Source organism: Drosophila yakuba, chromosome 2L (genome assembly GCF_016746365.2).
Source record: "Drosophila yakuba strain Tai18E2 chromosome 2L, Prin_Dyak_Tai18E2_2.1, whole genome shotgun sequence".
Classification (NCBI taxonomy): Eukaryota; Metazoa; Arthropoda; class Insecta; order Diptera; family Drosophilidae; genus Drosophila; species Drosophila yakuba.
Window position 1 is genome coordinate 27790528 of NC_052527.2, and position 21999 is coordinate 27812526.

At 34.5% G+C, this 21999-nt stretch overlaps 1 protein-coding gene across 10 annotated transcripts in view; it reads right to left on the minus strand.

Moving 5' to 3' along the window:
* LOC26535268 (gamma-interferon-inducible-lysosomal thiol reductase) overlaps positions 1-21999 on the minus strand; it is a 114240-nt gene that overhangs the window by 70884 nt on the left and 21357 nt on the right. For 4 of the 10 annotated variants that reach the window (XM_043206860.1, XM_043206858.1, XM_043206861.1 and 1 more), the window contains exon 2: positions 11495-11830. In XM_043206860.1, the coding sequence (XP_043062795.1) occupies positions 11495-11830 (336 nt within the window). Of the gene's footprint in view, positions 1-1213; positions 1474-11494; positions 11831-21999 lie in introns of those variants that run through there. The other 6 variants (XM_043206856.1, XM_043206855.1, XM_043206857.1 and 3 more) reach the window with 3 other exon arrangements.

The window sequence follows — 21999 nt, forward strand, 5'->3', positions numbered from 1 at the left end:
GCTTGAGAAAGCTCTACGGGTCCTTGCTTACGTTCATCGCTTCATTCAGCGGTGCAGGAAGCAGACATCTCCATCTGATGTGCATTTGCTGGCCACTGAAATCGCCGCCGCCGAGCGGTTCCTAATTTCGAACACTCAGCGCAGAGAATTCCCTGTGGAATATCACTGCCTAAGTGAAAAGCGTCCAGTGCCAAGTTCAAGTGCCATCCTAAGCATGAACCCGTTTCTAGATCCGCAAGGACTGATCAGGGCGTGCGGCCGTGTGGCGGCTTCCAAAAGCCTTCAATACAATGAACGGCATCCAGTGATTCTTCCGTATTACTGCCTGCTTTCTCGTCTCCTTGCGAATTTCACTCATCGTATAACTCTCCATGGTGGTAACCAGTTAATGGTGCGCCTCATCCGGTCGAAATACTGGATTCCGAGAATTAAGAACCTGATGACAGCAGTAGTAAATTCGTGCAAAGTATGTGTGATCCACAAAAAGCGGTTGCAAAGCCAACTGGTGGGTGTCCTGCCCAAAGAAAGAGCATCGTTCTCCCGACCATTCACGTATACTGGCATGGATTACGCCGGTCCGTTCGATATAAATAACTATACGGTAAGAGCATGTCTTATTACAAAGGGGTATGTGTTAGTTTTTGTTTGTTTCTCCACCAAGGCCATCCATTTAGAGCCACATCTGACTTAACGACCGAAAAGTTTCTTGCCGCTTTCGCTCGTTTTGTATCCAGAAGAGGGTGTCCACGTCAAGTCCAGTCAGACAATGGCAAAACCTTTGTTTGGCGCTACCACCCTGCTTTCCGCGATTTCCTTCAGGCCGTAAAAGAGTCGGTGATCTCCTTTCGCCATTCAACTACCCCCAGCTGCCTGCCGTAGGATGGCTATGTTGCAACCCCAGTGATTAAAAGGGGGGTTTGGACTGTCACCCGCTCTCCGCTCTCCGCTCCCTCTCACTCTCTCTCGCTCTTCACCACCGAGTCTCCAACTCTACTCTCCCGGTGGCAGCTCAAATTGGAGTCTCCGCTGCGCTCGGGAGAGCCTATTTAATTAGAATAACCTTTAGTGTAAAACTGACTTTCGCAGAATAACATACGCCCGGTCGCGCCCGCGCATTTACGAAAAGTCAAGTGTTTGCTTTTTTTCGAGTGTTTCTATTTCAGCCCAAAAGGAAAATTCCAGGACAGCAGCCCCTATCACACCCAGCAACAAGTATAAGTTTAGATTTTAATTTTTGCATACATCTTTAACTTCTTCTGAATCTCCAGCTGCTTTACAGACTTCAGAAAATAAGTCTTTTAATATTGATTCTTGCCTTCCTTGGGACCCATCTATTGTGATTGTTGGAATAAATGTAGCAGGAGGCCTTAGTAAATGAGTTGCTTCTCCTATCGCTTTAAGTAAATCCGTACCACGTTTACTTTCGAAACAACTTTGGATGACGGTAACGTTAAAATTGTTTTGTTTTGCGCACTGAAAGAAATAAAAATTTTAATTGAATATAAGTTCTGAAAAAGATTTACTTAAAGTGTTCTTATAATACCACCTAAAATAAAGCTAGTTTTCTTTTATATTTTGTTTTTATTTATTGAATAGAAATCTTAACGATAACAAATTTTTCTAAACAGTTGATTCCTTAAATTCGGTAATTGCTTTAATGACTGGTAGAATATTAAAGTTTCTTTGGATGTTTTCATTCCGAACGTACCACGATGCCCCAGTGATGGTTTTCAGAATCTTTGATTGTGCTCGCTGTATGATGTCAACATTGCTATTGTTGGCGTTGCCCAAAGCTGTGACCTATGGGTCCAGATAGGTTTCAATACAGAATTATAGAGAAAGACCTTGTGGTCTAGGCTGAGTGGATAGCCAGCGTTGATGAGGCAGTGTAAGTTTTTTGCTTTAAAATTAATTTTTTTGGCTTCAATGTGCCTGAGCCATGTGAGTCTTCTGTCAAGGTGTACTCCTAGGTACTATACTTAATCTGCTTTCGGGAGTAGTATGTTGTTCATCAAAAGTGGTGGGCAATCTTGTCTGTTTAGCGTATACGTCACGTGCTTGCTTTTCTGCTCGTTTACTTTTATTCGCCGTCAGAAAGACACTTCTCAATGTCTATGAGATTCAATGCCAGCTGTTCTGTTGCTTGGATTGGGGGCCTTAAACGGCTCAGTACAGCTGTATCGTCGGCAAACTGGATTCCGTTAAGCGACTATTTGTAGGAATTTTTGTAGTTTTTGCGATAAGAAACTATCGAACCATACACAGCTGCCAATCAGCAAATTAGTCACTCACAAATTTTTAGAAGTTATTTTATTAGCAAAACTTAGATTTTTTTATAAAGTTTCCTATTCAACAACTGATTTTTAGTTAATAGTCCTGTATAAATTTCTTAATCTGGAGACCATACTTTACGGATCTGTAATCCTATTAATAGTTACTTTGTTATGGAAAAATGTGAACTCACAATCAAATTCTTTGCAAAAGAATTACGCATTACATTTTACTACATATTTTATTTAAGCTATCAACACAAGAGATGCTTGCCCTCTATTAATAAATGTATACTCTGCTGACAGGAGCGATCTAAGCTATATCGATGCTCCCGTTTTTTTAAATTTATATTTGCTTTTATTTTACACCTTTAGCTAAATCTTTCCAGTTCATAATAATTATACCCCTTACTCGTAGAGTTAAATGGTATACTAGATTCGTTTAAAAGTATTCAACAGGCAAAAGGAAGCGTTTCCGACCATATAAAGTATATATATTCTCGATCGGGATCATAGCCGATTTGATCTGGCCCTGTCGAGATCTCAGAAACTACAAAGACTAGAAAGATGAGATTAAACATACAGACTCCAGAGACATAGACGCACCACAAGTTTGTTGACCCATGTTTCCACGCGCACTCTAACGCCCACAAACCGCCCAAAACTGCTATGCCTACACTTTTTAAAAAGGTTTTGAATTTTTTTGTATTTTTTTTTATTTATTATGTAATTTTTCATCGATTAGCCAAGAAACATTTTGCCACGCTCACTTTAACGCCTATAAACCGTTTTTTTTTTGTTTTCCTTGCTTGCAACTTGTTGCGGCGTTGCAATCTACAACTTTTTCCCATCTTCTTTTCTAGCTTTTCTAGTTGCCCATTATAACAGCTTTTATGTTAACTAATATAATATAAATATATAATAATATAAATATTAACAAATTTGACAAAATGGGATTTGACCCACTCTGCTTTACGACGCTGACCATCTTCTTTCTTTAATTTCACCGATTCGATTGCAGGCAAAGGATATTAATGTGGCCGATTGTTGGCGATTCTAAGGAAAGAGTTGCTCTATAAGTACGAGGTTGACACTCTGCCTGTGAAGACCCTAATGATTTTTTGGTAGAGATGTGCTAACAAATGTGCTCCACAAAGTTATAGTTTTGACATAAATAGCTTCTTGGTGGGAGCAACTCTGGCGATGTAAAACTTGGTTAGCTCATCTGATCCGAGTGTGCGAGCGTAGATGCAGCATCTATACGCTATGATAAAGGCGTCACAGAAGTCGTGTATCTAAAAAGTGCGTCTTGGCTGGAGTTATAGGATGTAGTGGTTTATCATTTTTTGTATGAAGTAAAAAATTTGAAGTCTAGTGTAAGTTATTTTAGGGCGCAGGCGGCAGAACAAAGCTCCCTCTCGCTCTCTGCGAATTCGCCCCGACTTCTCCAACCATCGTTAAGCTAGGCTTTAAGTATGATCATGTGAAAATATAAGTTACGAGGAAAATTGAAACTGCACACGTATTCCTTTTGTCGCCGTCGAATAAATGAATTATTTTTACCACCATTTCAATAAACAAATTTCGTGGCGCTTCCCGGGTGTGAGAAACTTCTAAAATTTGTATTTTCTTTAAAATACACATACATATTAAACCGCTCTTGGACGCAACATTAATTTATTGTTATTGTAATTATTACTGCAATGACTGTCGACCCCGGCCCTCTGGTTGAAACTCGCATTAATAGTTGGGAAGTTAAGACAAGCTTGCGCACTTACAGCCTTCCCTTATATACCAACAGCTGCAGCGGTGAACTTTTCGCTTGTGCACCGGCACTTACATGGTGGTTGTGTGGCCCTTTTTCGTTTGTCCGCGGAACGCAGTGACGCGTCACCCTGTATTCGTCGGGTATATTAATTCGGTGTCATTTTGCACCCACTATTAATATTGATAGTGCGTGACTTCAATATCAAGTTAAATAATTTTTCTTCTTTGTTTTCTTTTATAAAAAATGTAATACGTTTCAAACAATAAATTCATAATTTATTAAATTAAAAACAACTTATTTTTTGGTTTAATATGTTAATCTGCCACTGTATGGCCTCTGCGCAAAGAGCTTTCGCTCTCGTCCGCGCTCGCCCCTCTTACGAACCACCGAGCTCGCGCTCCCCAAGCGCACCCGATCACCCGAGCCCGATTTAGCGATGTAAAGCGGGTAAGAGCGCCGCTCTAGTTTTAAGCTACAATTAGTCTTATGTATGCACCCGAATAAAACGCACTTATGGTCCCTTTGCGATATATTCGTTTGCGCCGTGGGAATTTGTCCCAATTTCGACAATCAATACTGAACCGATTTCCACCATTTCGCATTCATTTTTAAGAGCATAAAAAATCTATATAGATAGATCTTTTAGACAGCAATTACAACGACATTTTTAGTGAAAATCTCTAACTATACAAAGCTTACGTGTTTAAGAGGGTTAGTTTTCGAATTTCGAAAAGCTTTTAGTTCATAGATGACAAAAAATCCTCCGGAGTAGGAAAACATATGGTTTGCTGATTTCAGAATAAAAATTTGTCCAGCATCACTTAAGTAATCGAAGATGTCACCGGCGATATGACGTACAAGAGCATTGAAAAACTTTTGAATTACAATTTCACTTTTGTAAAAAAAAATTTCCTTTTTCAATAAATGGAGCTAAAAACAAGATAGAACGCTATAGTCGAGTTCCCCGACTATCTGATACCCGTTACTCAGCTAGTGTAAGTGCGAAGGACAGTTTTTGGCGGTTTGTGGGCGTTAGAGTGGGCGCGGCCAAAAGTTTTTTGGCGAATAGATAGAAATTTACAAGACTAATACAAAAATGAAAAAATATCAAAACATTTTTCAAAAATGTGGGCGTGGCAGCTTTGGGCGGTTTGTGGGCGTTAGAGTGGGCGTGGTAAAAAGTTTTTTTGCAAATCGATAGAAATTTTCAAGACCAATACAAAAATGAAAAAATATTAAAACATTTTTCAAAAGTGTGGGCGTGGCAGTTTTGGGCGGTTTGTGGGCGTTAGAGTGGGCGTGGCAAAAAGTTTTTTTGCAAATCGATAGAAATTTACAAGACCAATACAAAAATGAAAAAATATTAAAACATTTTTCAAAAGTGTGGGCGTCGCAGTTTTGGGCGGTTTGTGGGCGTTAGAGTGGGCGTGGCAGCATGATTCGACAAACTTGCGCTGCGTCTATGTCCCTGGAGTCTGTATGCCTAATCTCAACTTTCTAGCTTTTGTAGTTCCTGAGATCTCGACGTTCATACGGACAGACAGACGGACGGACAGACGGACATGGCCAAATCGACTTGGCTATTGATCCTGATCAAGAATATATATACTTTATATGGTCGGAAACGCTTCCTTCTGCCTGTTACATACTTTTCAACGAATCTAGTATACCCAGGAGTATACTCAGGATCAATAGCCGAGCCGATCTGGCCATGTCCGTCTGTCCGTCTGTATAAACGTCGAGATCTCAGGAACTACAAAAGCTAGAAAGCATCGACCGATGCCTCAATCCTCCGCAGCCTAGCAAACATGGGTCGAATGACGGACCTAGACACATCGGACGAGGAGGGAGCCGATACTATCGTGGTGGAGATGCCCACAGCAGATGTCCGTAAGGCTTCTGCAAATATCTACCACAGTAAGGCAGCTTACTGCTCCGCTGCTCTTCAACTCCATCTGGCTGAGGATGGAGTCGCCATAGTCCTGATCCAGGAACTTTGGATAGTGGGAGGAAAGGTTTCAGGCTTAGGGACTAAGGAATATAAGCTTCTAACAGCTCCCAGCGAAGGTAAAGTAAGGGCTTACATTTTGGTCAAAAAGCACCTTACCATTTTTCTGCTCTATAATTACAGCGATGCAGATAACGCGGCAGTCACCGTGGAGAGTGCAAGACAGCGAAAAGCAGAACATAGGCCTCTTAGTAGGCTGCGACGCAAACGCCCATCACACACAATGGGAAAGTACAAACGACCGCGGTGAGTCTCTCTTCAACTTTATTATACCCGTTACTCGTAGAGTAAAAGGGTATACTAGATTCGTTGAAAAGTATGTACCAGGTAGATAGAAGCGTTTCCGACCATATAAACTATATATATTCTTGATCAGGATCAATAGGCGAGCCGATCTGGCCATGTCCGTCTGTACGTCCGTCTGTCCGTCTGTATAAACGTCGAGATCTCAGGAACTACAAAAGCTAGAAAGTTGAGATTAAGCATACAGACTCCAGGGACATAGACGCAAGTTTGTCGAATCATGCTGCCACGCCCACTCTAACGCCCACAAACCGCCCAAAACTGCCACGCCCACACTTTTGAAAAATGTTTTAATATTTTTTCATTTTTGTATTGGTGTTGTAAATTTCTATCGATTTGTCAAAAAACTTTTTGCCACGCCCACTCTAACGCCCACAAACCGCCAAAAACTGTCAGTGTTGAAGACCTCATTCGCACTTTCACTAGCAGAGTAACGGGTATCAGATAGTTGGGAACTCGACTATAGCATTCTCTCTTGTTTTTACTATAAATCTCTTTATATGTAATAAAGGTAATGACCCCACCTTTATCATTAAGTACCGGAAAGAGGTAATAGACCTAACTTTCGTCTCTAAACCACTATTAGAGACAGTAACTCCCTGGAGGGTGCTAGATAAGCACATTTTCTCGGACCACAGGTATATAGAAACCACCCTCAAAATTAACCAATCAAAACCAGAAGTTTACACAAACCCAAGGAAAACAGACTGGCACTCTCCCCACTTCTATGGAACATAGCAGTTAACTCGATACTATGCGGCATGAAAGGGGGGAACTGCAGGATAAAAGCCTATGGGGACGACGTTGCTATTATCTACACAGGTAAATACCCCCAAACGTTATGCGATCTCAGAAGCGAAAAACTCAGTGTTTTGTGCAGCTGGACCGAAAATATGCCAGACTTAGTCCCATCTATCCTCAACAACCAAAGACTTTTCTTTAAAACTAAACTGGAACTTGAACATTACAGACAGATACAAAAAAACATCAATAGAACTCTTCACGTGCAAAAAAGCATTCGGGCTCAAATGGGGCATGACCCCGCCATCGTCAGACCAATACTACTGTATAGGGTCGTAGTATGGTGGCCGGCCCTGAAAAGAAATCCAGCATAAAAATGCTAGCAAAGATGCAAAGAGCCGCGGCACTCTGCATCAGCAATGCCCTACGCACCACCCCAAACGAAGCCTACTATGCCACTGCCCAGCACTGCAAGCGAAAAGACTTGCTCAACTAGGAAGCAGATTCCTGATAGACACGTCCGACCTGTCCGACACCGATCCATATCCGATACAAAAATTCACCAGCGCCTCTGGGCTGGGGAAACAGCTAACTTCCTTGACCTTGACGGGCAAAACATACACAACATACACATATCACAAAGGACCTCTAAGGTCTAAGTGCGTCGGTCTCATCAAACGGCCGGCAAAGCCTAACCTAACCGAAGGCATTAGGAATATTGTAGCCTTGTGATGCCTTTCAGGGAAAAAACGGAAAATACTGTCAGTGATATCGAAGCTGTTTGACCCCCTCGGCTTTCCGTGGTTCGTGCATGCCGACCCGTTATCACTGGTACAGTTACATGTCTTTGCCGACGCATCCATGAGAGCTTATTCGTAGAAAACCTGCCGAACGTAATAAATGATCGTTGTTGACTTCAAAGTCGAAAGTAGCACCGCTCGAAATCGAAACGCTCCCAAGGCTTAAGGTATGTGCCGCTCGTCTTCTCAGTAAAAGTTTCTATCGTTCAATTTGTATACTAGTCGGATTCCGAAGTTACTCCTCACTGAACTCAATCCCATCTGTCTTCGCGTTCGACATTTGTTTTGAACAGGATAGCGGAGATTCAAGAATGGTCAGGAGAAGCTACATGGCAGAATGTTTCCACAAAGCAGAATCCAGCAGATATAATTTCTAGAGGTTGTGATGTCGCCGAAAATGGGCACTCGTTAACGGTACCACCATATCTAAGGGACGAAGGGCGCATTTTAAACTGGATGATAAAGTATTACGTCAGGAAGCAAGAAAGAGTGCGGCCGGACTGACCGCTAGATATTATAACCGTCAGTTACAGCGCTGTTGTCATTCTTTTTCAAAAATGGTATTTTATTGATCTGTAATCATAAAATCGTTTTTTTTCCTTTTTGTATGCGGCGTTTGACTGCAATGGACATTTTTATACCCCTTACTCGTAGAGTAAAAGAGTATACTAGATTCGTTGAGAAGTATGTAACAGCCACAAGGAAGCGTTTCCGGCCATATAAAGTATATATATTTTTGTCAGGATCAATAGCCGAGTCGATAGGGTCATGTCCGTCCGTATGAACGCAAAGATCTCAGGAACTACAAAAGCTAGAAAGTTGAGACTAAGCATACAGACTCCAGACACTTAGCACAACGCAATTTTGTTGATTCGTGTTGCCACACCCACTCTAACGCCCACAAACCGCCCAAAACTGCCACGCCCACACTTTTGAAAAAGGTTTTGATATTTTTTAATTTTTGTATTAGTCTTATAAATTTCTTTCGATTTGCCAAAAATCTTTTTGCCACACCCACTCTAACGTCCACAAACCGGCCCGCCTTCATCGTTTATTGAGCCGGAAGTGACAAACTAAAACGTCAATCGCTTCGATAGCTGGCAGCACATCCTATCTGGAACAGATCTTCTGATCCCTGAAATATATGTAGTCGGCTGAATTGCTTTTGGGGTTCATGACGTCTCTTTTGTTTCTAGAATTCAAACTTTCTAACTTTTATTGACTAAGGACTGTAACAGAATGGAGGGCAACTATGCTTTAGCTTTGGAATTTTTAAAAAACAGTTTTGCTAATCGGCGTTTAGTTTTTCAGGCGCAAGTCACTCAGATTTTAGGGCTAATCCAGAGTTGTTCCGTTTCAATACTACGCGAGCTTTCGAAAAAAATTCAACGCCCATATTCTAAACGGTTAAGTTACAACGGAACAAATTGCTGGATGCATTGAAAGGAGCAATTGGAGGACGCAGCCTTCAAAAATATAATTCCATCGTGGGAATCCATGGCGTCATTTCTGGAACAGCGATGCAGGATTCTGGAGACTATGGGTTTCGCCATGGCAAGCTATGCGCCAGGCGGCCAGGTGGGAAACAATCGTAATATGCGTAAATCCGTCTTTCTTGCCACTTTCGGGAACTTTTTTCCTTGTCGTGCTGTACTCAACTTGGGCTCCCAGCAGCACTTGATAACTTCCCGATTTGCAAACTTCCTTAAACTTAAGAAAACAAAATCGTCTGCTTGTGTTACCGGAATATGTGACTCTAGTTTCAAGACAGATTGTTTGTCAGTTAACTTAACAACCTCCGAGCCATCGGCGTCAACTGATTCCGAATACTCCTTAAACGATGTTCTGATGGCTGGTCCAGTCATTCAGCCAAAACTATTCCAGATTCTTCAACGATTTCGCTCGCATCCAGTTGCAATGATAGGAGATATCTGTAAAATATACTGGTGTCTAGCCGTCTAGTTCACTTGCCTCGCTGTCACCAAGTTGGACTACTTCAAGTTTTTGTCGGTTGAAGAAGTTTTTGATGGATTTTAATGGCCTAATCATCCTACAGAAGGATCACCCAGTTACTATGGCCACTATAATCACACATTCCTCTCTGCCTTCTCAGCATAATTCAATCCCAATATTGGCCTACGGCGGAGAGGAAAACTGTAAACAGGGCAGTAAACAAGTGTGTCAGGTGTTTTTGAACGAAATCTAGCCTAATTGAGTACATAATCTGCGAATGAGCGTCTCGATGGATCTCATGCCTTTGAAGTCACTGGCACCGACTTCTCTGGACCTGCCTTCATCGTATATGGAGCCAGAGTTGACAAGCTTAAACTTCAATCGCTTGGATAGCTGACAGCTATCGGGTCTCAACAAGCTTTAGCTTTAATCTCTTGGATAGTTGACAGCCGCCAGCATCTCTGTAACAGGCGGTAGGAAGCGTTTCCGTATAAAGTACATATATTCTTGATCAGGATCAATAGCCGAGTTGATCTGGCCATTACGGTCTACCCGTCTGCCCATTCGTATGAAAGTCGAGATCTCAGGAACTATAAATGCTAGAAAATTGAGATTCACAATACAGACTCCAGGGACATAGCCGCAGCGCAAGTTTGTTGACCCATGTTGCCACGACCACTCTAATGTCCACAAACCGCCTAAAACAATTTTGAAAAAGATTTCGATATTTTTTCCCATTTTTGTTCTTCTTCTTAATTTCTCTCGATTTGCCACGCCCACAAACCGCCAGATACTGCCAGTTTTGAAGTCTCTCCTTCGCACTTACAATGACTGAGTAACGGGTATCAGATAGTGGGGAACTCGAATATAGCGTTCTCTCTTGTTTTTAGTCTTAAACTGATCGTTGAACAACAAAGAATAAAAATCTAAACCGATTTCTTTTATTTGTCGTCCTAGTCTATAAAAACCGTCCATTAAATAAACCGATTTCTTTTATTTGTCGTCCTAGTTTATAAAGAGCGTCTATTAAAAATACTTAAAAAATAATAAACGTAACTATATAAATATACTAGAGGGCCCGCTGTGCGCGTTGCCAACACATTCAATTCAGTATCAACACGAATATGAGTTGAGTAAATAGAAGGAGCGTTATTATGTATGTATGACAACGCAATATAAATTACTGCTTCGTTCACGGGACAAACAACAACAACAACATTCGCGACTTTGCTTGCACGGGAGCGAACACAAAAATGCCTCCCTTTGCAGTCGAGTCTAACTGTTTTTTCTGGCTCTCTTTCAGTTGCCCACGCTAAAATTGTGTATGTATGCGTACACACGCATTGAACGTTTTCAATACTTACTTAGGGAGCTTGCATTTAATGCAATTTAAATTCATGTTTTTTATTTTTTAAAATAGGTTGCAGGTGGAATTAAAAAATTAAAATACCCATACGAATCTGGAAATTTTGATTCTGATTTAAAAAAAAAAACTTCAAGTCTCTAAGACATGTAGTTTGGCCATGGCTGTGATATATAAGTCAGTCAGTGAGGACAAAGCATTTTATATATATATATGTAGATATGTATATATGTATACATATCTGCTGATTTTTTGGGAACAAAATTTTACAACTTTAAGGCTACTGACCTTATACATGGCTTCTTGGGGTAAACGATTGTCCATAATCATGCAGGTTGCAACTTCCAGTCGCAATAGTGGATCTTCAATTATCTCAGCAGCACATGCGTGGTAAATGTTAGCTTGGCATTCCGTAGGTCCGTGCTGACATTCAAAAGTAATTTTACCGTTGTATCGTTTTGTTTTTGCCTTGCCATACGGTGCAAGTTTAACTTCCATAATTGACTTTGCGATCTTAAATGTTGGGAGCAGTTGCTTAGCAAGAAAATACTTTGAGTCTGGACACAACGCCTCATAGTACACCGTTACAATTACTTTCATTGGGACCCTTTTGCTAAGCTGATCCTATTAAAAAAGAACAAGGGAAAATGCTATATTCGATTGTATAGACAATTCAGTTGATATTCAGCTGGTGGAAGTGACAGGGAAAAATTGTGTGCGTAAGACTGGGCGTGGTGATCTTCTGATACCGAAATCTCGACGGTCAGACAGACGGACGGACGGACATGGATCCTAATGAATAATATATATACTTTTTAGGGTAGGGAAAGCGATCCCTTTTACCTCTTACTTTGTTGTAATGAACCGATTTTTATCTCCAGCATTCATTTAAAACAAAACATTTTTAGACCCTTTTTGACAGCAATTTTAACGTTAAAATGACGAATTTTGATTTTCGGATAGCGGTATTTTTCGAATTTGGAAAATATTTTTGTTCGTCGATGACTAAAAACCTTCTCGAGTAAGGAATGTTTTGGTTTGTTTACTTTAGACTAAAATTGTGGCCAGCATCACTTACACAAAATATAAGGTCAGCGACATGACTTACAAGATCTTGTAAAATTTGTTGAAATACAATTTTCACTTTTGAAAAGCCATTTTTTTTTGTTACCTCAGGAATCTAAATAAATATTTTATGGATATAAAAGAATGGTCTTCATATCCCTACAAAGGGAATGCCAAAAAGACATTCTTTCATTTCATTTGATATAGAAACATAACTAGTTTCCGATTAAATATGAATACATTTCTTATTACAAGTTTTATAATTAGATCTCTGTAACTGACAGTAATAACACCTTGCAGATTTTATTTTCACTTTGAAAAGAATTAGGATGTCTTGTTCTATGCTGGATCCAGCAGTTTATACAGGTACTTTCACTGCCACTCGTAATTGGTGGCAATGAAGTGGGTTGTTTGGAGCTTATGGCGGCCCCGTTCTCAGACCAGGGTGCAGAGGTGGTGGGGTCTTGGGTCATCCGCTGAGGAATGCGATTCATACTATGATTAAGATACTTGCACAAATGCACAAAGTACAAGAGTTACTGGCAGCGTGAGTACCATAATTTATTATAGAGGAGGAAACTCCAGGCGCGGTTGGAGTTACACAGCTAACGGCCATTGAAAAGGAAATAGAAATTTAAAAAGAAAAAATTACAGTACCAACTAGAATTATATCAACAATAATGGCAATAACTATAAACTCCCAGCATCCCTTAGATACTCAGATGTAGAAAAGTAAGAGGTTTAAGTCATCAATCTCAATGAAAATACTTTTTGCTGTTATTTTTTGCATGTTTGCGGAGTGCATGCAAGCAAGTAAAACACCAAAAGGTTCATGTTATCCTTAATATCTTAATTGTTTGTTTTTACTTTTTTATTGTTGACATTTATTTTTTTTATCATTTCTTAACTGTGAAGTTCCTAGGGATACGGTAAACTGCTTCAGAAGAGACTTTCCAAAAGCTTCCGCACATAGACACACCGCCAGGAACTCCGACGGGATCTGGAGAAAAGACAGACTTAACATGCTGAAGATCGTAAAGCAGTGATCTTTTGATTAAACTGATACAAAATATTAAATTCTCCTTTGATACCGCGTAATAAGAGGACTGTTCAAAATTAGAAACTGGACAAAAAGTTCGGCTTTTACCCGATAAGATGCAAACAAAAAAAGAATGCTGTTCGTGGCAAAATCAGTTAACAAACTTGCACTGTGTCTATGTCTCAGGAATCTGCATTCCTAATCTTAACTTGCTGGCCTTTATAGGTACTACGACGGACGAACAGCGACAGATCGACTCGCCTGCTGATCAAGACCTTTTATACTCGGAAAAGCTTTTCATGTACAACCTTTAACTTTTCGAGTAACGGGTATTAAAATATGAAGATAAGAAATGGCTTTCCGCTTAGTATTAACGAAATTGATAAAACTGCTTTGGATCCTGTGCTAAATAGAACTTTAAACGGTTTAAATAGTTTTTGTAACATTTAGAATAAAACAGAAAACAAAATTTAATCGAACACTTAAATATTTAGAAAAGATACACTGAGAAACCTTCCTAAAACTTTCAATTGGTGCCTATTGGAAAACTTATTTTTGACTGTATGGATAACGGATTTAATTATTCTAGGAATTCTGCACCTCCTACGCCAGTAGGAACGGAAAACGGCTTAAATTACATTTAATTTTATTACTTTTTTCCCAATTTCTATCGATAATCTAGAAAAAAGTTTAAATTTCTTGTTCGGGCTTCAAGTAGCTGAAGAGCACGTATTTGATAGTATCCTGTTTTTTCCACAATTTCTATCGATATACCAGAAAACTCGTTCGGACTTCTATTAGCTAAGTGTTACTCAGTATCCGATAGTCTCGACTATAGCGTTTTTGCCGGTTTGAATTGGCTATAGGATCCCAAACTCATTTATACTGGTGCACAGCAACAATCCCAAGACCTTTTAATAATGCTACGAATCCCCATTATTGAGACTTACGAATTCGCTAAAACCTTCATAGCCTTTTATAACCCCTCACCGGTAATTTATTAAAGTACAGTATTTCGGACGTAGTTGATGGAAATCCTTAACAGTTCGCATTTTAATCAGAACGTAAGTTTGTTCGGCACTATCTCCTGATATTCCCGCTTTTTCTTATGGTGTGCATTATTAATAGTTTAATGAAAAAGTTTGTTCAATCCCATAGATTTACTAAACAGAGTTAAACAGCAGGCATGATTTTGATTTCTTTTTAGCAAGTTGAAACGAAGTCTTGTCTTTCTTGTGTGCTGCCATTTGGCACCGGCACTTGTAGATATTAGCCCTTCTTGTATAACTCTAAATTTTCTCAGATATTACTATTATTTGTTATTATTATTATTTGTTGTTATTATTATTATTATTATTATTATTTGTTATTATTATTATTTGTTATTATTATTATTTGTTATAATTATTAGTTGTTATTATTATTATTATTATTTGTTATTATTATTATTTGTTATTATTATTATTTGTTATTATTATTATTTGTTATTATTATTATTTGTTATTATTATTATTTGTTATTATTATTATTTGTTATTATTATTTTTTTATTATTATTTTTTTTTTTTTTTTATTATTATTTTTGTTATTATTATTATTTGTTATTATTATTATTTGTTATTATTATTATTTGTTATTATTATTATTTGTTATTATTATTATTTGTTATTATTATTATTTGTTATTATTATTATTTGTTATTATTATTATTTGTTATTATTATTATTTGTTATTATTATTATTTGTTATTATTATTATTTGTTATTATTATTATTTGTTATTATTATTATTTGTTATTATTATTATTTGTTATTATTATTATTATTATTATTTGTTATTATTATTATTTGTTATTATTATTATTATTATTTGTTATTATTATTATTTGTTATTATTATTATTTGTTATTATTATTATTTGTTATTATTATTATTTGTTATTATTATTATTATTTGTTATTATTATTATTTGTTATTATTATTATTTGTTATTATTATTATTTGTTATTATTATTATTTGTTATTATTATTATTTGTTATTATTATTATTTGTTATTATTATTATTTGTTATTATTATTATTTGTTGTTATTATTATTTGTTATTATTATAATTTGTTATTAATATTTGTTATTATTATAATTTGTTATTAATATTTGTTATTATTATAATTTGTTATTAATATTTGTTATTATTATAATTTGTTATTAATATTTGTTATTATTATAATTTGTTATTAATATTTGTTATTATTATAATTTGTTATTAATATTTGTTATTATTATAATTTGTTATTAATATTTGTTATTATTATAATTTGTTATTAATATTTTTTAATATTATAATTTGTTATTAATATTTTTTATTATTATAATTTGTTATTAATATTTGTTATTAATATTTGTTATTAATATTTGTTATTATTATAATTTGTTATTAATATTTGTTATTATTATTATTTGTTATTATTATTATTTGTTATTATTATTATTTGTTATTATTATTATTTGTTATTATTATTATTTGTTATTATTATTATTTGTTATTATTATTATTTGTTATTATTATTATTTGTTATTATTATTATTTGTTATTATTATTATTTGTTATTATTATTATTTGTTATTATTATTATTTGTTATTATTATTATTTGTTATTATTATTATTTGTTATTAATATTTGTTATTATTATAATTTGTTATTAATATTTGTTATTATTATTATTATTATTTGTTATTATTATTATTTGTTATTATTATTATTTGTTATTATTATTATTTGTTATTATTATTATTTGTTATTATTATTATTTGTTATTATTATTATTTGTTATTATTATTATTTGTTATTATTATTATTTGTTGTTATTATTATTTGTTATTATTATAATTTGTTATTAATATTTGTTATTATTATAATTTGTTATTAATATTTGTTATTATTATAATTTGTTATTAATATTTGTTATTATTATAATTTGTTATTAATATTTGTTATTATTATAATTTGTTATTAATATTTGTTATTATTATAATTTGTTATTAATATTTGTTATTATTATAATTTGTTATTAATATTTGTTATTATTATAATTTGTTATTAATATTTGTTATTATTATAATTTGTTATTAATATTTTTTAATATTATAATTTGTTATTAATATTTGTTATTATTATAATTTGTTATTAATATTTGTTATTATTATAATTTGTTATTAATATTTGTTATTATTATAATTTGTTATTAATATTTGTTATTATTATAATTTGTTATTAATATTTGTTATTATTATAATTTGTTATTAATATTTGTTATTATTATTATTTGTTATTATTATTATTTGTTATTATTATTATTTGTTATTATTATTATTTGTTATTATTATTATTTGTTATTATTATTATTTGTTATTATTATTATTTGTTGTTATTATTATTTGTTATTATTATAATTTGTTATTAATATTTGTTATTATTATAATTTGTTATTAATATTTGTTATTATTATAATTTGTTATTAATATTTGTTATTATTATAATTTGTTATTAATATTTGTTATTATTATAATTTGTTATTAATATTTGTTATTATTATAATTTGTTATTAATATTTGTTATTATTATAATTTGTTATTAATATTTGTTATTATTATAATTTGTTATTAATATTTGTTATTATTATAATTTGTTATTAATATTTGTTATTATTATAATTTGTTATTAATATTTGTTATTATTATAATTTGTTATTAATATTTGTTATTATTATAATTTGTTATTAATATTTGTTATTATTATAATTTGTTATTAATATTTGTTATTATTATAATTTGTTATTAATATTTGTTATTATTATAATTTGTTATTATTATAATTTGTTATTAATATTTGTTATTATTATAATTTGTTATTAATATTTCTTATTATTATAATTTGTTATTATTATAATTTGTTATTAATATTTGTTATTATTATAATTTGTTATTAATATTTGTTATTATTATAATTTGTTATTAATATTTGTTATTATTATAATTTGTTATTAATATTTGTTATTATTATAATTTGTTATTAATATTTGTTATTATTATAATTTGTTATTAATATTTGTTATTATTATAATTTGTTATTAATATTTGTTATTATTAAAATTTGTTATTAATATTTATTATTATTATAATTTGTTATTAATATTTGTTATTATTTTAATTTGTTATTAATATTTGTTATTATTATAATTTGTTATTAATATTTGTTATTATTATAATTTGTTATTAATATTTGTTATTATTATAATTTGTTATTAATATTTGTTATTATTATAATTTGTTATTAATATTTGTTATTGTTATAATTTGTTATTAATATTTGTTATTATTATAATTTGTTATTAATATTTGTTATTATTATAATTTGTTATTAATATTTGTTATTATTATAATTTGTTATTAATATTTGTTATTATTATAATTTGTTATTAATATTTGTTATTATTATTATTTGTTATTAATATTTGTTATTATTATAATTTGTTATTAATATTTGTTATTATTATAATTTGTTATTAATATTTGTTATTATTATAATTTGTTATTAATATTTCTTATTATTATAATTTGTTATTATTATAATTTGTTATTAATATTTGTTATTATTATAATTTGTTATTAATATTTGTTATTATTATAATTTGTTATTAATATTTGTTATTATTATAATTTGTTATTAATATTTGTTATTATTATAATTTGTTATTAATATTTGTTATTATTATAATTTGTTATTAATATTTGTTATTATTATAATTTGTTATTAATATTTGTTATTATTATAATTTGTTATTAATATTTGTTATTATTAAAATTTGTTATTAATATTTATTATTATTATAATTTGTTATTAATATTTGTTATTATTTTAATTTGTTATTAATATTTGTTATTATTATAATTTGTTATTAATATTTGTTATTATTATAATTTGTTATTAATATTTGTTATTATTATAATTTGTTATTAATATTTGTTATTATTATAATTTGTTATTAATATTTGTTATTGTTATAATTTGTTATTAATATTTGTTATTATTATAATTTGTTATTAATATTTGTTATTATTATAATTTGTTATTAATATTTGTTATTATTATAATTTGTTATTAATATTTGTTATTATTATAATTTGTTATTAATATTTGTTATTATTATAATTTGTTATTAATATTTGTTATTATTATAATTTGTTATTAATATTTGTTATTATTATAATTTGTTATTAATATTTGTTATTATTATAATTTGTTATTAATATTTGTTATTATTATAATTTGTTATTAATATTTGTTATTATTATAATTTGTTATTGATATTTGTTATTATTATAATTTGTTATTAATATTTGTTATTATTATAATTTTTCTTTATTATTATTATTTGTTAATATCATTATTATTATTATACCCGTTACTCGTAGAGTAAAAGGGTATACTTGATTCGTTGAAAAGTATGTAACAGGCAGAAGGAAGCGTTTCCGACCATATAAAGTATATATATTGATCAATGATCAGGATCAATAGCCGAGTCGATCTGGTCATGTCCGTCTGTCCGTCCGTATGAACGTCGAGATCTCAGGAACTACAAAAGCTAGAAAGTTGAGATTAAGCATACAAACTCCAGGGACATAGAAGCAGCGATTCATGTTGCCATGCCCACTCTAACGCCCACAAACCGCCCAAAACTGCCACGCCCACACTTTTGAAAAATGTTCTGAAATTTTTTCATGTTTGTATTAGTCTTGTAATTTTCTATCTATTTACCAAAAAACTTTTTGCCACGCCCACTCTAACGCCCACAAACCGCCCAAAACTGCCACGCCCACACTTTTACAAAATGTTCTGAAATTTTTTCATTTTTGTATTAGTCTTGTAATTTTCTATCGATTTACCAAAAAACTTTTTGCCACGCCCCGTCTAACGCCCTCAAACCGCCAAAAACTAAGACTCTCCTTCTCCCTTCCACTAGCTGAGTAACGGGTATCCGATAGTCGGGGAACTCGACTATAGCGTTCTCTCTTGTTATTATTTATTGTTATTATTACTATTATCCCCGTCACGGCACGATCATGGATACCACTAGGACTAACGATTAGATATAAACTAATTGAATCGATGATTTTGGGCTGACGAATGACGCATTCTGTTACCTTAGTAAGTAAGAGTGACATCTCGCTGAACCGGCTTTCAGCATAATGCCTCATTTGCCTCCGTCCAAATAAAACTTAGCAAGTCTCTAAGTACGTTCGAGCCGCACACCGTTCGAGCCTTAGAGTCCGTCCTGGCTCTGAACACAGTTGCCCATGAAGCTCTGTGTCAACCCTCGCATGAACCTCACTGCTTGTATAGGGACCCATGGGGACGCTTGAGGACTACTGCACATATGCGGGGAGATAGCGGCCTAGAGTTTGGACCAACTCACACAAGATGATCAACACACAACGAAACAAGGACAATGAAGGAGACGTATTCAGGAAGAGCGGCCTTATGGCAAGAACACCGGACAACAACGTGACGACGAGACCCACCCAAGGCCTAACGATGTGGACGAGGACAAAACAGAGGCCGAAGGTGAAAAACCCCCACCCGCCGCAACCGACTGCCCTGTTCACACAGACCTCGACGTCAAGCTCCACACGACACAAGCTCATATATAAGATGCAGGCGTTAGAAGAGAAGGCCTTATAGCCATGCAAAGCCATTCTAAGGGAAATGAAGTTAGCAATGCAGAAGCAACGGAACATCAGCATGGACGTCAAGGATGGCACCTCAGAAATGAGTGAGCTCTATGATGTCATAGAAAATTACCGATCGAGCTGGAAAGCTGCTGAGCTAGAGCGCTCAAAGGAATCGAGGAAGGCCAAAGAAAATACATCTGGCAATGTATTGAGCGAAGCACCAGTATCGACAGTCAAGAAGATGACGGCCATTAGCCCAGCTGCGCAAGTGCCGAGCAAGAAAGTTCGAAATAAGCAGGCAAATGACGGATTTCAAACGGTTACATATAAGAAGGGGAAAAAGGAAAGTAACACTAAAGAACCGGATGTAAGGCACAGTGAAGCTGAGGAAACAAGAAAAACAAGCCTAGCGCAAGAACGCGCACTCGCCCTGAAGCTGTGCTAGTCAGACCAGCAGAGGGAAAGAACTATGCCGAGCTGTTGTGCAACCTGCAAAAAAATCTGAAATGAGAGGATTCCGACAGTAATATACAGACGGTTAAAAAAACCAAGTCAGGTGATATGCTCTGGAACTTTCAAAAGGAAGCAAAACGGACAAACTGTACGAACACATCAAGGATACACACAAAGAGTGTGCTACAGTGAAGACCATGAAGCAATTGGTCAATCAGAGAGTTGGGGAAAACGTAATAAGGACGCAAAAGGATCTAAAGTACCTAGAAGTTAGACTGGACTCCAAACTGACATTTTGGTCACACATACAAGAGACGAGGAAACGTGCAACCGCGACGACTAACTCGCTTAGCAGACTTCTGGCAAACGTGGGCGGCCCTCTACAATTAAGGCGGAAACTTTTGATGGAGGTGAATAACGCATTCATGTTGTGCGGATGTGAGGTCTGGGCTAGCACCCTGGAGACCGCCTGCAGGTCTAGCATGGACTGCAAGGAAGCACGGAGAAGTGAACTACTACATTACCCAGATGCTAACAGGACACGGTTACTTTGGTGGGGGTTGTTTAGTGGTTGCAAGCCCCACATACCTTTTTTGCGACGGCAAACGGGAGATGCATGAGGCATTCCCCCTCCTCAACCCAAAAAAAAAAAAAAAAAATATTATTATTATTATGGGGCTTATTTTTTCAAAATCAAAACCCCCAAAAACTGTCAATGTTGAAGACTGTCCTTTGCACTTCCACTACCTGAGTAACGGTACAGCACGGTAATCCGTGCATTTGACTCTGCTAGGGTCATGAGCGTTGTGAGGGCGAACCTGCAATCCAAACGTAGAGTGAGACCTCAGTGTTTTAACTTAAATCTGGCTTACTATTAAAAAATATAGCTTACTAGCAAATTAGAAGTGGAGGGATCTATTTGAGGTTGTCCTTATGAACCACCCTTCCCTTAATAAGAACAGACGTTCCCAGGTCTGCCAGCACTTTTTGTTCGGTGCCAGCACTTTTTGTTCCGTGCATTATGGAGTTAGCTTGTTTCCTAACTTTTTATTATTTTTGACAAATACCTCTTCTCCTACCTCAAAATGACGGTTTCCCTTAACTGTGTTACATCTTTCGATGCTGTTTCGCTGGGCCGTCATCAGCCTGTCTTTCTCGTCTAGGCAGTGATCATCGGAACCCGTGTGGAGGATCTCGACCTGTTTCTCCTGAGTGACCGAGTCACGGTCTTGTTATATTCTACCGTTTCCCTTAAGATTAGTTCAACTTTATCGCTGTTCTATCGACATCTGGCGATTGCACGAGCTATGCAGCGGGGTCGCGTTTACAATGTCAATGTGGTAGCTGTTTTTTAGTAAAGAGGTGATAGTTTCAGAATTTAAGGCGGCTTTAGAGCATATTCTGCAATTTGCTAGGTTGCTCATTTTGGGAATAGTAATCGCGGGGGATTTGCTTGATATTTTCCTGAGCCGCTCTGTGTGCACGATTGTGTTCTGCCGTGATTATT